The sequence below is a fragment of the Miniopterus schreibersii genome (assembly GCF_964146895.1).
Source record: "Miniopterus schreibersii genome assembly, chromosome: 4".
Classification (NCBI taxonomy): Eukaryota; Metazoa; Chordata; class Mammalia; order Chiroptera; family Miniopteridae; genus Miniopterus; species Miniopterus schreibersii.
Genome location: NC_138105.1, coordinates 95,305,563 through 95,320,529, shown reverse-complemented (window position 1 = coordinate 95,320,529; position 14,967 = coordinate 95,305,563). Strand labels below are relative to the sequence as shown.

General features: G+C 46.5%; 1 protein-coding gene across 1 annotated transcript in view; it reads left to right on the top strand.

Moving 5' to 3' along the window:
- Positions 1-14,378, top strand: part of LCP2 (lymphocyte cytosolic protein 2) — a 35,001-nt gene extending 20,623 nt beyond the window's left edge. Inside the window, exons 11-21 of the mRNA XM_081135756.1 lie at positions 3,800-3,825; positions 3,909-3,928; positions 4,015-4,122; positions 5,343-5,373; positions 5,834-5,849; positions 6,535-6,664; positions 7,958-8,007; positions 8,983-9,074; positions 9,659-9,736; positions 11,201-11,356; positions 13,093-14,378. Coding sequence (XP_080991882.1) covers positions 3,800-3,825; positions 3,909-3,928; positions 4,015-4,122; positions 5,343-5,373; positions 5,834-5,849; positions 6,535-6,664; positions 7,958-8,007; positions 8,983-9,074; positions 9,659-9,736; positions 11,201-11,356; positions 13,093-13,221 — 836 coding nt within the window. The 3' untranslated portion in view covers positions 13,222-14,378. The remainder of the gene's footprint in view (positions 1-3,799; positions 3,826-3,908; positions 3,929-4,014; positions 4,123-5,342; positions 5,374-5,833; positions 5,850-6,534; positions 6,665-7,957; positions 8,008-8,982; positions 9,075-9,658; positions 9,737-11,200; positions 11,357-13,092) is intronic.
- The last annotated feature ends 589 nt before the right edge of the window (positions 14,379-14,967 follow it).

Here is a 14,967-nt window from a genome sequence, read left to right as displayed (position 1 = left end):
GCCTCCTGCCATTGAAGACACTGGATTTTCCTCCTGTGGACTAGAGGGTCCTGGGGAAGGAGCCCCCTGGAGGGATAAGGAGTCTGCAAGCCCAGCCCTTCCTTAGCTGCACTCTGAGAAAGGCGTTAACCTTCCGTGGCCTCAGTCTCCTCTTCTGTCGGTTCTCGGCTTTGAGGCTGCAGTTTGCTGCTGTTTTCCTGACAGGGCTTCAAGGCTCTGCTGAGTCACGCACGCAGGGCTGTGTCCCTGTTTCCCTTTAGAAAGGCCCACGCAGGGGGTCGTGCAAATTACATGAAAAGGAAGACAGACGTCTGACCTCAGGCTCCAGCCTGCTTACTACTGTGAGCTGAAGCTTCGAAAAACTGGAATACTGACATCAAATCCTCAGTCACCTTCTAAGCTAAAGCCAACCTTTTAAAATATTTTATTTTCCTTTGGTGACCTTTATTGACAATACCAGCTCTTCCCTCAAAGGTACTCCCTCGTCCATGATGTTTTGGGAGAGCTAACCTCTTACAAAGCTCAGACTCCTCACAGGAGACTCCTAATATGCCCAGAGAATTTGCATAAATCAGTGGATTTTTAAAAGAGAAAATCTATTCAGGCCTAAATATACAAATCTAAGTTTTCTGGTCATCCCTTTAAGATAGGGTTTTCATTCCAAACCAGTTTTATGAATGATCAAATTTTTACACTACCATGACCCTCTCCCACTAGGCAGTGGGTTCTTCCCAGTGGGACACGATTCTTAAGCCCTACTCTGAGCCTGGCGTGTCCTCAGTCTTTAGAAAATAAATCACCTCCAGGTGGACATTTCGTCATTCACTGCAGGGTGGTAGCCGCCAGGGGGCGGGAGGGAGGCGAAGGAGCGAGCTCTCTCACACGGCCGCGGGCCGGGCCTCCATGTGAGGCGTCGCCCGATTCTTGCAGCAAACCTGTGCAGTCTTCACCCACAAGCCCATTTTACAGGAGAGGAAACCGAGACTCCAAGGCCTTAAATAACTTGTTCAGGGTCATATAGGATTTGCTTCCAGACCTGCTTGAATCCAGTTAAGTAATACTTGTAATACACTGAAGACATAGGACATATCCACCCTAGGGGACTTGAGACAGAATGAAAAAGAAATGGCTTGAGTAACTTTGCAATGCAGAGTTCTCAGGTGCATCTGATATTTGATCAGGGGAGCCTGCATGTCATCTGCTCCAAGAGGAAAAGTGAAAGCAAGAAAGCAAGGGAGGGAGAAGGGGGAGGGAGGGGGGGAGGGAGGGAAGAAGGAAGGAGGGAGGGAGGGAGGGAGGAAGGAAAGAAGCAGGGAAGGAAGGAGGGAGGGAAGATGGAAGGAGGGAGGGAGGGAGGGAAGGAAGAAGGGAGAAGGGAGGGAGGAGGAAGGAAGGAGGAAGGAATGAGGAAGGAAGGAAGGAAAGAAGGAGGAAGGAAGGAGGAGGGAAGGAGGGAGGGAGGAGGGAGGAAGGAAGGAGGAAGGAAGGAAAGAAGGAGGAAGGAAGGAAGGAAAGAAGGAGGAAGGAAGGAGGAGAGAAGGAGGGAGGAAGGAAGGAGGAAGGAGGGAGGGAGGAGGGAGGAAGGAGGAAGGAAGGAGGAAGGAGGGAGGAAGGAAGGAGGAAGGAAGGAGGGAAGGAAGGAAGGAGGGAGGAAGGGAGGAGGAAGGAGAGAAGGAGGAAGGAGAGAAGGAGGAAGGAAGGAGGAAGGAGGAAGGAAAGAAGGAGGAAGGAAGGAAGGAAAGAAGGAGGAAGGAGGAAGGAAGGAGAGAGGGAGGGAGGGAGGGAGGGAGGGAGGGAGGAAGGAAGGAAGGAAGGAAGGAAGGAAGGAAGGAAGGAAGGAAGGAAGGAAGGAAAGAAGGAGGAAGGAAGGAAGGAAAGAAGGAGGAAGGAAGGAAGGAAAGAAGGAGGAAGGAGGGAGGGAGGGAGGGAGGGAGGGAGGGAGGGAGGAAGGAAGGAAGGAAGGAAGGAAGGAAAGAAGGAGGGAGGAAGGAGGAAGGAAGGAAGGAAAGAAGGAGGAAGGAAGGAAGGAAAGAAGGAGGAAGGAGGAAGGAGGGAGGGAGGGAGGGAGGGAGGGAGGGAGGAAGGAAGGAAGGAAGGAAGGAAAGAAGGAGGAAGGAAGGAGGAAGGAAGGAAGGAAGGAAGGAAGGAAGGAAGGAAAGAAGGAAAGAAGGAGGAAGGAAGGAGGAAGGAAGGAAGGAAAGAAGGAAGGAAGGAAGGAAGGAAGGAAGGAAGGAGGAGGGAAGGAAGAAGGAAGGAAGGAAGGAAGGAAGGAAGGAAGGAAGGAAGGAAGGAAGGAGGAGGGAAGGAAGAAGGAAGGAAGGAGGAGGGAAGGAAAGAAGGAGGAAGAAAGGAGGAAGGAAGGAGGAAGGAAGGAGGGAGGGAGGAAGGAAAGAAGGAAAGAGGGAGGGAGGGAGGAAAGAAGGAAAGAGGGAGGGAGGGAGGGAGGGAGGGAGGCAGGGAAGAAGGGAGGTAGGAGGAGGAAGGAAGGAGGAGAGAAGGAGGGAGGGAGGAGGGAGGAAGGAAGGAGGAAGGAGGGAGGGAGGAGGGAGGAAGGAGGAAGGAAGGAGGAAGGAGGGAGGAAGGAAGGAGGAAGGAAGGAGGGAAGGAAGGAAGGAGGGAGGAAGGGAGGAGGAAGGAGAGAAGGAGGAAGGAAGGAGGAAGGAAGGAAGGAAAGAAGGAGGAAGGAAGGAGGAAGGAAGGAAGGAAAGAAGGAGGAAGGAAGGAAGGAAAGAAGGAGGAAGGAGGAAGGAGGGAGGGAGGGAGGGAGGGAGGGAGGGAGGGAGGAAGGAAGGAAGGAAGGAAGGAAGGAAAGAAGGAGGAAGGAAGGAGGAAGGAAGGAAGGAAAGAAGGAGGAAGGAAGGAAGGAAAGAAGGAGGAAGGAGGAAGGAGGGAGGGAGGGAGGGAGGGAGGGAGGGAGGGAGGGAGGAAGGAAGGAAGGAAGGAAGGAAGGAAGGAAGGAAGGAAGGAGGAGGGAAGGAAGAAGGAAGGAAGGAGGAGGGAAGGAAAGAAGGAGGAAGAAAGGAGGAAGGAAGGAGGAAGGAAGGAGGGAGGGAGGAAGGAAAGAAGGAAAGAGGGAGGGAGGGAGGAAAGAAGGAAAGAGGGAGGGAGGGAGGAAAGAAGGAAAGAGGGAGGGAGGGAGGGAGGGAGGGAGGAAAGAAGGAAAGAGGGAGGGAGGGAGGCAGGGAAGAAGGGAGGTGGGAGGAGGAAGGAAGGAGGAAGGAAGGAGGGAGGAAGGAAGGAGGGAGGGAAGGAGAGAAAGAAAGACCAGCCAACCAAAACCAAAACCAAAACAAAGTGACTTGCGGCCCACTAGCAGAATCTTCTGAAACCCTCTTCCCAAGTTAAATTTTTTTCCAGCAACTTAGTGTAATTAATACTCTATGTAATGTCAAATGTACCAAAGGATTTGAAAAAAATTAACCCCTTCGTGGCGAAGGGGTTTATTTCAGATACAAAGATAAACTTGGGCTTTGCCAAGGACCTCTTGACCAACAAAGAGGGATGAACCCCCCAAAGACATCCAATCCTTTCTATCATCTGTTACCTGAAATGACCTGTGGAAAAGCAGCACAGAATCCGGGATACTATTTGTATGTGCACAATGCTGTGTCACCTTGGGCAAATCACTCAGTTTCTCTGGGCCTGTAAAATCAGGTCTCAAGTCTATGGTACTTCATGGCTCAAACACAATCAGCCCCCAGGGGAACTCGGTTCAGTTTCATCAAACTGAGTTTTAATGCCTGATGCTTAGCTGCTAAAGGCCAGAACTCAGCGCCTGACTGCTGTTTGTCATTTACAGGAAAGAAACCCGTGTTTTCTGACAAGGTGAGCTCTTTTCCTGTCTGGTTGTGTTTGCTTTCATTTCTGTCGTGTCTCATATCTTACACGCCTTCCCTCCTGTCTTGCAGCCCTCGCCCGCCACAGGAAGGTGAGTGCTCCCTTGTCTGTGGGAGGGAACTGGTCTCCCTGGGGCTCTGGTCTGTATCTCACGCATCCTTTCTCTCAACCCTGCAGGCCTCACGGGGAGCATTTACCCAAGATACAAAAGCCTCCTTTACCACCGACCACAGAGAGACACGACAGAAGTAGCCCCCTGCCAGGGAAGAAGCCACCTATGCCAAAGTAACTGTCCTCTGCTGCCTGAGCTTGCCATTGCGTGGATGCCCCCAAGCACCTGCCTAGTGGTAGCTTCACGTAGGAACCGGAATCCTGGGCGATTCCCAGCAGGAGTGGCTCGTTTGCCACCGTGGCTGGAGGACTGTTCAGGCTCCTTAGGCTGAATGTAAAGTCCCATTAGAAGAAAATGGCCATCTGGCCAAGAAAGGAGCGGAGAGATGGTTAATTGGGAGTGTGGGTGTGAGTGCCATTTGTGGAGACCTTGTCCTCAACCAGTCACATTTGTGCTGCATTTTGCTTCCCTCACGGGGCACGGGAGCTGGACCTGGCATTTCAGTTTCCATACAGATGGCAAAGAGGAAATGCTTGAGGGAGGTGTGTAGGTCACCTCCAACCCTGGTTCATAACAGCAGAATCCCAAGGGTTGCTCACTTTGCTAGAAAGTTTTGGGGGCCTACCTACCAAATGGTACAAATGCATTTGGGGTCAGGCCTAACCCCGCCACTTACTAAGGACATAGCCAAGTCTTCAGTTAATCTGAATAATCCGAAGCTGTAACTCTGACCCCGGCTTGGCCAGCTTGAGGATTCAATCCCGGCCAGGGTTAGGTACACCTAAAAGCCTCAGTGATTGAGTTAACATTTTAATGGAATATTTTAAAAGACTGAAACGCATGCAAAAAATATCATGATAAGCAAAATACCAGAATTTTAAATAAACACGGGGTGAGATGGCGTGTGAGGCATCCAGGCCTCCCACTGTCCCCCCCGCATCCCTCTCTGTAAGGACAGGATGCGGGCCCAGGCGTGCAGCCGCCTGCCATTGCTCTAAGGCAGCTGTCACCAAATCTGCTGGACTAGCTCGCGCATCTGGGCAAAGTCCCATTTGCTTGGTTAAACATCTATTCAATGGAATGTAATAGCTACTAAAGAGTTAGTTTGCTGACTAAACCCTTTTTTTGTCTGTAATTACTTGCTCCAGCAGCTGAGCAGAATAAAGGTCTGCCTAGCTCAGCTCCCAATGAAAGAACTGAGTCACCAGACCTCCCCCACTGCCTCTCCTCGACTTTCTGCTGGGCTTGGGGTTTTTTCTTTGCTTCCCACTTTATCATGGCTCAATGGGTTTGATTTCTCATTATTAGATTAAGTGAAACAATCTATATTCTGAGGCCGGCTCTTTGAAACTCTTCATACTCAGTTCTTTCTCTTGGTCCTAATTCATTTCAGGCATGCGTGGGGACCAGACAGAAGAGACGATGTAAGTACACGATGTCACTCGGTGAACACCTAGCACAGGGAAAACCAGTGCGGGCTCCATGGAGGTGGGGGCTCCCTCTGTCCCTGCCTTCTTTGAGGTCCAGCCCCAGAGCCAAGCCTGCACACAGTGGGCTCCCCAATCCTGTGCCTCTTGGGGCCTCCATCTGTCCTGCCTGCCCACCGGGCTGTGTGCGTAGGTCCTGCCCCTCTGAGAGCTCCCAAGGCAGCTGGGTGAATAGCAGTCCTGTCACCAGGTGGCACATAGCAAGGGAGAGACTCAGGGTAGAGTGTCCTCCACGCTGGTTTGTATTAAGGAATCATAGACCACTCAGCGAGTTCTACTGCTTCCTACAATATATTTATTAGGGAGCTGCACACTGCTAAAGCGAAACAGGGACATTTTGATGGTTGAGGAATAGTGTTTTGACGACAGGTTAATATCTTTGTTTTCTTTCCTTTAGCAGGATGAAGATGACGGTATGTTCATCTCCTTACAACTTATATCTCACCCCTTCATCTTTCTGCTCAGGCATTCAAATGAAACTATTTAGTACCAAAACCCCATAAAGCCAATTCTATTTGTTAAATTAGTATTAAATAGACATATATCAGTTGGTATACTCCATAACTATAATAAAATGGCATTGTTTGGCCAGCCCACCAAAGAGAACTATTAAGTTCATGTGAATCAGTGCAAATTACTTAGTAGTATAGCAAATTAAAAATGGCATGTACGATTTGATAGAAACATTTTTTATGCCCTCTCATGCATACAGGTAAAAGAGTCATCAACTACAGAAGAAGGGGAGAGCTTAAAATCTGGCTTTCATAAAACAAAACTTGTGAATCATTTCTGAAATTCATATGGTTTCCAATTGACAATTTTCTGCCAAGTTAGCATTTCAAAAATGAAAAAAATAAATGTGTATTACAGGGAATGACATAGATTATCAGCATTTTAAATGCTTTCTAAGGTGAAAAGTCATCTAGAAAGGCCTTGGGACGTGGGGCTCCATCCTACCACCTCCTAATTACATTTGACCCTTTTTGGATTTTTTGTATCTCTCTTTAGACTAGTTGTTTCTAATGGAGGAGCAGTTCTGGAATGTCCTATGACACTTAGATCCTGACAATCTGCTTTAGTTTTTCTTCTTTCCCACAGTGCATCAAAGACCTTTGCCTCAGCCAACACTGCTCGCCATGAGCTCCAACACTTTCCCTTCAAGATCTGCCAAGCCATCGCCCAAGCACTCCCTCCCATCGTCCCACATGTCCGGAGCATTCTCAGAGAGGTTTGTGGCAATGTCCTTAAGAGCTAACTTAACATCTGGCTCCATGGCTACCGAGCTAATGTCAGGAAGGTTGAAGAAGAAAGAAAGCAGCCAGTAGGGTCAGACATTGACCAAGCTAATCACAAAAGAACCACGTGTCTTAAGCCACTGGTGTCCTCTAAGTCTGTGCTTGGGGTCAGATGGGTACAGAATAGAGTGCCCCACAGTCGCCCCAAAGAATGGATTCTTTGGCAGGAAATGGGGCATATTTTCACTTTGTGAGTTAAAACAACCATTCAAGAAACCCAGTTATTTAAGTACTTGAGAGTTCACCCTGCGTCTTGGGTTAGGAGATGGAGAAAACCTACCTTGCACTTGGCAGATGCTAAGAGTTCACTGCACAGGCTCTACCCCGCAGGTCCTTTGTCCCAATAGCAGTGGCATATCTCAGGGCCCACGACGAGGCTGTCCAGAGGCATGAACAGGAAAAAACTCAGGTCATTTCTCTCTCAACAAGCCCACAGGATGCCTCCTGGTGACCCCCAAGACCTCCAGCCCTTTGGACTTACTCATTCCTTTAATATGCAAAGGGAGAGGCCCAGACCCACCCTAAATACAAGAGGAAACTCAACCACCAGCGTGACCCTTCCGCCCCTGCCAAGCATGTGGAAGGATTCTCAGTTGTTTCCAGCTTCCTTGGGTGGCTCTCGCTCTGATTTTCTGCTGCTGCTTCTCTCCCTTCTAGCTGTTCCTTCCTCTGCCCCGTGTGCCATTTCCCACGCCGCTTCACCCCACGCCGGGCCTCAGCCCTGGCCTTCATTCTTGCACAGTGCCGCTCGCAGGAGACTGCTGAGTGGAGCGGGCTTGAACGGAAGGTTTGGGCTGATGGGTGGGGGCCCTGCGGCTCAGCATGGAGCAGATGGCATTTAGGGGCCCCCGAAGCCATTACCATCTGCTGTCACTCCAGCTGGTCTCTGTCACTCACCCACCCTCTCCTTGTCCATTAGGCCCTGGGGGTTCCCTCCTCCCCAACGCCATGCCCATTGCTGTGTTTGCCTAACCAGAGACAGGTCCTCTCCCCAGAGGACTTCTGCCGCTCGCCAAACTCAAAAGCCCCATACTACAGCCAACTCCATAAAGTGGCTTTTCAATGCCCTTCGCACTCGTTGCTTGTTTTGTTTCTCGGTTTGTGAAGCTTGTGAGGCTTTGGGACGGTAGGTAGTGAGAGGTGGAGCATTTCCAGCCGGGCTTCCCTAATGCAGCCTCCCGCCGGGCTCCTCGCCCCAACTGAAACCTCGCTCTCTGTCTCCGCAGTGGCAGCAGCTTCCCGCAGAGCGCCTCCCTGCCGCCCTCCTTCTCTCAAGGTCTGTATCTGGGACCCAGGGGCCACTGCAGGCCACAGGCCTTCACAGCCGGGTTGCCAACCCCACCCACAGTCTCTTGGCAAAGGTCCTGTTGTTTCCTAAAGGCATCTGACCTCCTCCCCCAGCAGCTGAGTCAGTGTCTGCAGTGAGCCAAGGGCTGCTGGAATGGTAGGGAAGCACACGAAACATCACACACGCACACACACACACACACTCTTCCTCGGGAAGGTGGCCTTGGCCTTAACCTCCCCAAAGAGAGCTATCTGAGCTGCTGTTTTTATACCGTGCTCGGGATAGGGCTTGGCTTTCTCTAGTGTTAGTTTCCACTAGGAATCTGTACTTGAGCCACAAACTGAGGAGCATGTTTAAAATACAGATTCAGAGCACCGACCCCCAAGGTTCCAGTTCGGTAGGTCTGTGAGGACGTGCATTTTAGATACTCTCTCCTCCCGGTGTTCAGTGAGTGAACAGCAGATAGCAAACTCTGCTTCTAAAAGCTAACAACATTCTCAAGGTAATTCCACCTTGTCTTGGGCAACTGACATTTCTTTTTGTGAACAAGGTAAGAATAGAATTATCTTTATTCCTGCCTTGTCACCTCATCGGTGGTTGGGAATCCATCCTGGGGGGTGCTGGAGTCTATGAAAGACCTGTCTCTTGAATATTGTTTCTGATGATCACATTAAAGTGACTGTGACTTTTTCACCAATAGAGCTAGTCACTGTATATTCTGTAACACACACATTGAAGGAACTACTCGAATTTGTGGTATTGCTCTTAAAACCTCAGTGACATGGCTACAGAACAATGCGTGAGCAGCCCTTGTGGTTTTGAACAGGTCCAAATATTCTTGGAGCTATGGCCTCTTGAAATGTTAATCGATGGAAACAATTGCAAGGGCATTTTGGGGGGAAATGTGTTATGACAGAAGTGAGGGCTTACAGTAAGTTAACTTCAAAACGCTATACTCTGAAGGTCCTGGCAGCAGACCGCCTCCCAGAGCGGAAGGCAGGAACTTCTCCCTGCCAGTCCCAAGCAAACCTTGGCCATCCCCGGGCGAAGAAGAGGTAATAGCACATGTGCTTTCATTTAATTTAATTTTCCCCCAGCAAATGAATCATCGTAAACTCCCATTGAATATTCTTTTGTACTTTTATCTTCTATTGGCCTTAATTTTTTTTAAGTGAAAATAATTAAAAGGGAGGGTCCAGGTGAAAAATATGTTCTTTTTCCTTGGTGCTCTCACGGACCTCTCCAGTGGCGAATGTGTGTTGTGCCTTCAACGAGTAACATAATCCTGATTTTACCTGCTTTCTGGCTTATGACCTTGAGTCAGTCCCTTAACTGCTTGTTAATTCAGTCTTTTCATTAAGTATATTATTATATTAAACTGAAGAAATTATTTGATTGGAGGCTCCATTACATAAGGCAGGCTACCTTCCAAACCAGCATCAGGATAAGAAGCATTCACACGAAGGCTCTTCTACTTAGCCCCATCTGAATGACCCTATATTCAAATCAGGAAAACAAATGTTCCAGACTTCATGGAATTGAGGTGGTGATTTATGGAAATGATCACTTGGAGGCTTTTATTTTTACTCACACAAGTAACTGCAAAATTTATTCCGTTTTAAAAAATTTACATTTTCAGAATTCATTAAACCAAGATTGGTACGTTTCTTATGTTACCCGGCCGGAGGCAGAAGCTGCTCTTAGAAGGATAAACCAGGTACTGTGCTCAAGTCTATTTTGAAGTAGTTATAAATATTAACAGATGAGAAAAGGGAACTGGCTTTTACTGAGTACCAGCTGTGGGCTAGGAGTTCTGCTGGGTTCATGCTGTTACCGAGGGTACCCATTAGTGCCACCTTCACACCCACCAGCAGTGGGAGCAAGGGCCCTGGGAAAAAGTCAAATTAAGGCAGCCATTTGGCTGGCAGAATCGCTGATTTTAATATCAATTTTGGCTGGCAGAATTGCAGATTTTATCACCAAAAAGGCCTGTCTTGTCATAGGAATTATACAGTGTCAAAAGAATACTCTCCCCCAAATTTCCAACATCTTACCCGTTCCATCTTCCCCTTAATACTCAGTTGCCATTCACATCGATGTGAAGAGGTCATATCCAGAGAGACAGCAGCAACTTTTTGCCCTTTCCCCTAGAAATAAATGAACCTTGACCTTAAACCTATTATGTCAGAGAGGAGAAAGCGAAGACCCTTCATCTTTCACGTCTCGAGTCTACAACAGTGGTTCTCAACCTTAACTGCACCTTTAAATCACCTGGGAGTTTTTTAAAAATTCTGATTGCTGGATCTCACCTGGAGAGGTTCTAATTGACTTAGTGAGGACGCTGTGGGCTCTGGGAGACTTCAAAACTCTCCAGATCATTCTAAAGTGAAGCCCAGGCTCTGAATCACTGGTCCCTCCGTGTATTTTTCAAAAGAGATGTTCTAGCCGAAATTTACTCATTAACTTGGAATGAAAAGAACAAAGGGAAGCTATTAATGCAGATCGATGGCTATTTAAAGCCATCCTGATTCAATACACAAAGAGAGAGTAGTTTAAGTTCGTCCTTTCTACTTAATTCTATTTTAATATCAGATCTTTACAGTATTAATATTATATAGTAATAACTTACGGAATAAAAATTTGAAGTGTAGGATGAATCACAACACTATTTTAGTAAATATCAGAAAAAAATACAGACGGTCCACATTCAGTTTTGCTAAGGTATGAAACACTTCACCTGGAGATCACAAGGTTTACAAAAGTGCATGAATCTCATAGGCATTTGGGTGTTTTCTGACTTTGACTGTGGAAAAAGGGGCTAGAAAATTAGCGCCCAGGAGTAGGAAGATATATCCCTAGTTACCCAATCAAGTCCTTATTTTATCTGGCCCTTTATCCACTCAGCCACCTACTATTTGTTTTATTTCTGAAAAGGGGATTCCTTTTCATCAAGAGACTCTAGAGGTCGACTTGGAAATTTCTCTGATGATCTTTCTGCTGCCTCCTTTTTGATAACCAGGAAATCCATGACACATGGGATTTTAGCTGTTTGGGGAATTGAATGTCCATTGACTTGTGACTGATAGCTTTCCAGATCCCTAGAGACTTGTTCACTTCTTTTATAGGCAACAGAAGTGTTGGCTTTTATGGCTCCCATCATTACAAGCATTTTTCCTTTTAGGATGGCACTTTTCTGGTTAGAGACAGCTCGAAGAAAACAGTAACCAATCCGTACGTCCTCATGGTGTTATACAAAGATAAGGTTTACAACATCCAGATCCGTTACCTGGAGGAAAGCCAAGTTTACATGTTGGGAACTGGACTCCGAGGGAAGGAGGTAAGGAATTCCAATTGCAATATTGCCCCCAAGTTCTCTCTCTCTTTTATAAAAAATATGTATTTATTGATCTCAGAGAGAAGAAGGGAGAGGGAGAGAGAGATAGAAACATCATTGATGAGAGAGTCATTGGTCGGCTGCCTCCTGCACGCCCCCAATGTGGATAGAGCCTGAAACCCCAGCATGTGTCCTGATCTGGAATTGAACTCTGACCTCCTGGTTCATGGGTTGATGCTCTACCACTGAGCCATGCAGCTGGGATCCTCCAATTCTCTTTTTATGCCTCTCTGCATAGCTACCAACATGGAACTTTGCTGTAATGTTCTTTGAAGGTCCATACTGTATGGCAACTTTAGAGTTAATCACTTTAGTGCAACCCTTTATTTACTGAAAGGAAATAAAACAAAATGTTAACAGTAGCTACCTCTGACATAGGAATCTTTCTTAAATCAAAAATCACATGTAATTTTTGAAATCAGAAAATATATATTTAAACTTTTCAAGAGAGCCAGTTAGATGGTGTCAAAGGCAAGTCCCTTCATCAGTCACCTCTGTGACATAATTTCAATGTAAGACTGCAGTGTATTTATAAGGCTGCACTTTAAATCGACAAATAGAATACTTGTTGTGGTCATTCAGATACTTGGTTCATTTCTTATTAAAAATGGAGGTTTGCCCAGCCGGGCGTGGCTCAGCAGTTGAGCGTCGACCTAGGAACCAGGCGATCGAGGTTCGATTTCCATTCCCAGTCAGGGCACGTGCCAGGGTTGCGGGCTCCATCCCCAGTCAGGAGGCATCTGATTATGACTCTCTCATCATTGATGTTTCTATCTCTCTCTCTCCCTCTCCTTTCCTCTCTCTGTAATCAATAAAGATATATTAAAAAAGAAAAAAATGGAGGTTTGGCTAATCAAAGTGGCCAAACTGCCAAAGACATTTTCCTTTGTTCAGCTGAGATTTATACCAGTCATTTTTTGGGTGGTAATCAGACTGGTATGAAGAAAGCCTTTCAGGGCTGCTTTTTGCAAAGGAAACTAAGAGTTAAAGGTAACGGTGCCTAGCAGAGTAGTCTTAGAGGAAGTGCATGATGCTGTCCAGAGTGCCTAAGAGACTTCTGACCCAGGTCTAGAAGGAAGGATGGGGTTTTTCCCAGTCTGGCCATCAGGAGTAGGATGATCCAGGCAATGAATGCAGACTTAACCACAGAGCCAGGGTGAGTGTGGGGGTAGCAGTGGGAGTGCAGCAGAGAGATCATGAAAGAACTGCTATGCCACGCTACCAATGTCCCCTACAGACACCAGGGACACTGGCCCGATTCCTTTCACTTCCACACACTATTAATGATTGACATACAGAAACCAAAATAAAAAATACCAAGAGAGTAATAATAAGGCATAGGTATCATAATTAGATCCCCTATATATGACCCACTATATGAGGTTAAAAAATATATATATTACAGTCATAAGATATGTATAGTTAACTACATATAGTCATATTTGGTCACATATATATAGTCTTTTATCATCCATAATTTATTGGATGTTGGTGAGGAATTATTTTTTTCAAAGTTCTACAGCAGAAATCATTAAAATATTTGCCATATTTTACAATCTTTAAAATCAAAATCCTCATAACTTCAAGAGGTAGGATATTATGCAGATTTAAAAAAGCAACCGAGGGAGGAATCCATGCTGCCTGCTCGAGTGTTGATTGGCCTGTCTCGGCTCTTCCAGGACTTTCTGTCCGTGTCAGACATTATCGACTACTTCCGGAAGATGCCGCTGCTGCTCATCGACGGGAAGAACCGAGGCTCCAGGTACCAGTGCACGCTGACGCACTCGGCTGGCCACCGCAGCAAGTAGGCTGAGCAGCAAGCCCTCCCCGACCGTCACCAGCGCGGGGACACTGGCCAACCTGTGGCTGGACAAACACTTTGGACTGAATCCAACCCTGCAGCATGAACACGACGGTTTGGCCCTTCCACTTTAAAAAGTGTTTGAAATGAAGACCGTCAAGTGTCCCATAATTTATTTATTCTTCTTCGGTGTTTGTAAAGTGCACAAGTGATAATGGTCACACTTGAACTCTAGTCGTGCACTGTATAATTCATCCAAATAATGTGCATTTTTGATACCCATTTCAAAGCGCAGTTTACATGGCTACGAAAATAATTTGGGGCAAGTTTCAACACACTTAAACAGTAATAGTTTTGATATCATGTAAACATAAAACTAATATTTTGGATAGCCAAACCTTGTCAGTGGCAATCATCAGTTTTATATGTATAATTTGAAACCTACTAAAATTAACTTTCTCAGCAGCAATAATTTAAAAGGCTTCAAAAACATTTCATCTTTTCTTCTTTGGTGTTTCTTTTTGTTGGGGGACTTTTGTATACTTTTTTATGAAAAGGTAAATGCATGTTGGAATAACTTCCCGGGATTAAAATTAATTTGCCTTTTGCTTTACTTTTGGGTTCCTAAAACAACTTTATTGACTTTATTGCTTAGTCCATACTGTTATCTTTTGTTTTCAAGCAAACTTCATCTACAAACGCCAAAAGGAAACATTTTCAATTTAGAGATGGGGTTTTGGTGTCAGATACAGCTGGATTTAAGTACATTAGATCTCAACACCCACATCCCACCTCCTCTACCCCCCACCCAGCCCCAAGAACATGTCAAGTGATGCAGATTTTACCAAAGTCTCCCTGGGTAGATGAAAAAGCAATAGATATATCCAGAAAAACTTGCTCAGAATTTCTGGCTAGATCATCTTTCTTCTACCTCTTTTATCCCCCGACAACTGTCATAAAGCCCCCTCCTCACCCTTCTCAGAAAAGCTTTATAAATCCTGCAAAGCAATGCAGCTCTTCCTTCTTTCTATCTCAGTTAACAACTGGTAGGCATTTTGTAGAACAAAACCCTGGCATTCGGTGGTTCTTCAGGTTTTCCCTTTTGGGCCCTTGGTTGTTATTTCACAGCTTTTATTAAAAATTGTTGGTTTCTCTGTTTAATCTACAAGTTTTCTGAGTGGCAAAGAATTATCTTGCAGCTTCATCTTCATGAGCTAATATTACATGGAAGGGGTCTAGGAAGGCACTGGGTTCAAACGACAATGTGCTGTGATGAGTGTGTGGATACTTTTAACCAATGACGATAAAAAAGATGTTTCACAAAACTTCATCCTTACAAACCAAAGTTCTCAATTTAGGGTCCAGAACTTGGGAGATTTAAAGCTTGGGAGATGAAAAGCCTGCATTTATTTACATGTGTGCTCAGCAAGCGTTTGTTCAGTGCCTGCTGTGTGCTAAACACAGAGGCTGAATCAGAGGGGCTCTTCCCTCTGGGGATCTGTACCCGACGCTGTCTGTACACCCGAGCTGTCCGCTGCTGTCCCTCTACCCCGTCCTGTCTTGTGGAGGAAGCTGGTCCACAACAGGAGAGGATGAGGCCAATGCACAGAAACAGAACCAGGATAGAGACAGTGATCAGTTGGTAGAGTTCCTGACAGCTACTTCATCCGTGGACTTCCACGTCACATGACCCAACACCCGCTTCAGTTAGCTCGAATGCTGGCACCTGCTACCAGGAGAGGTCTTATTAATG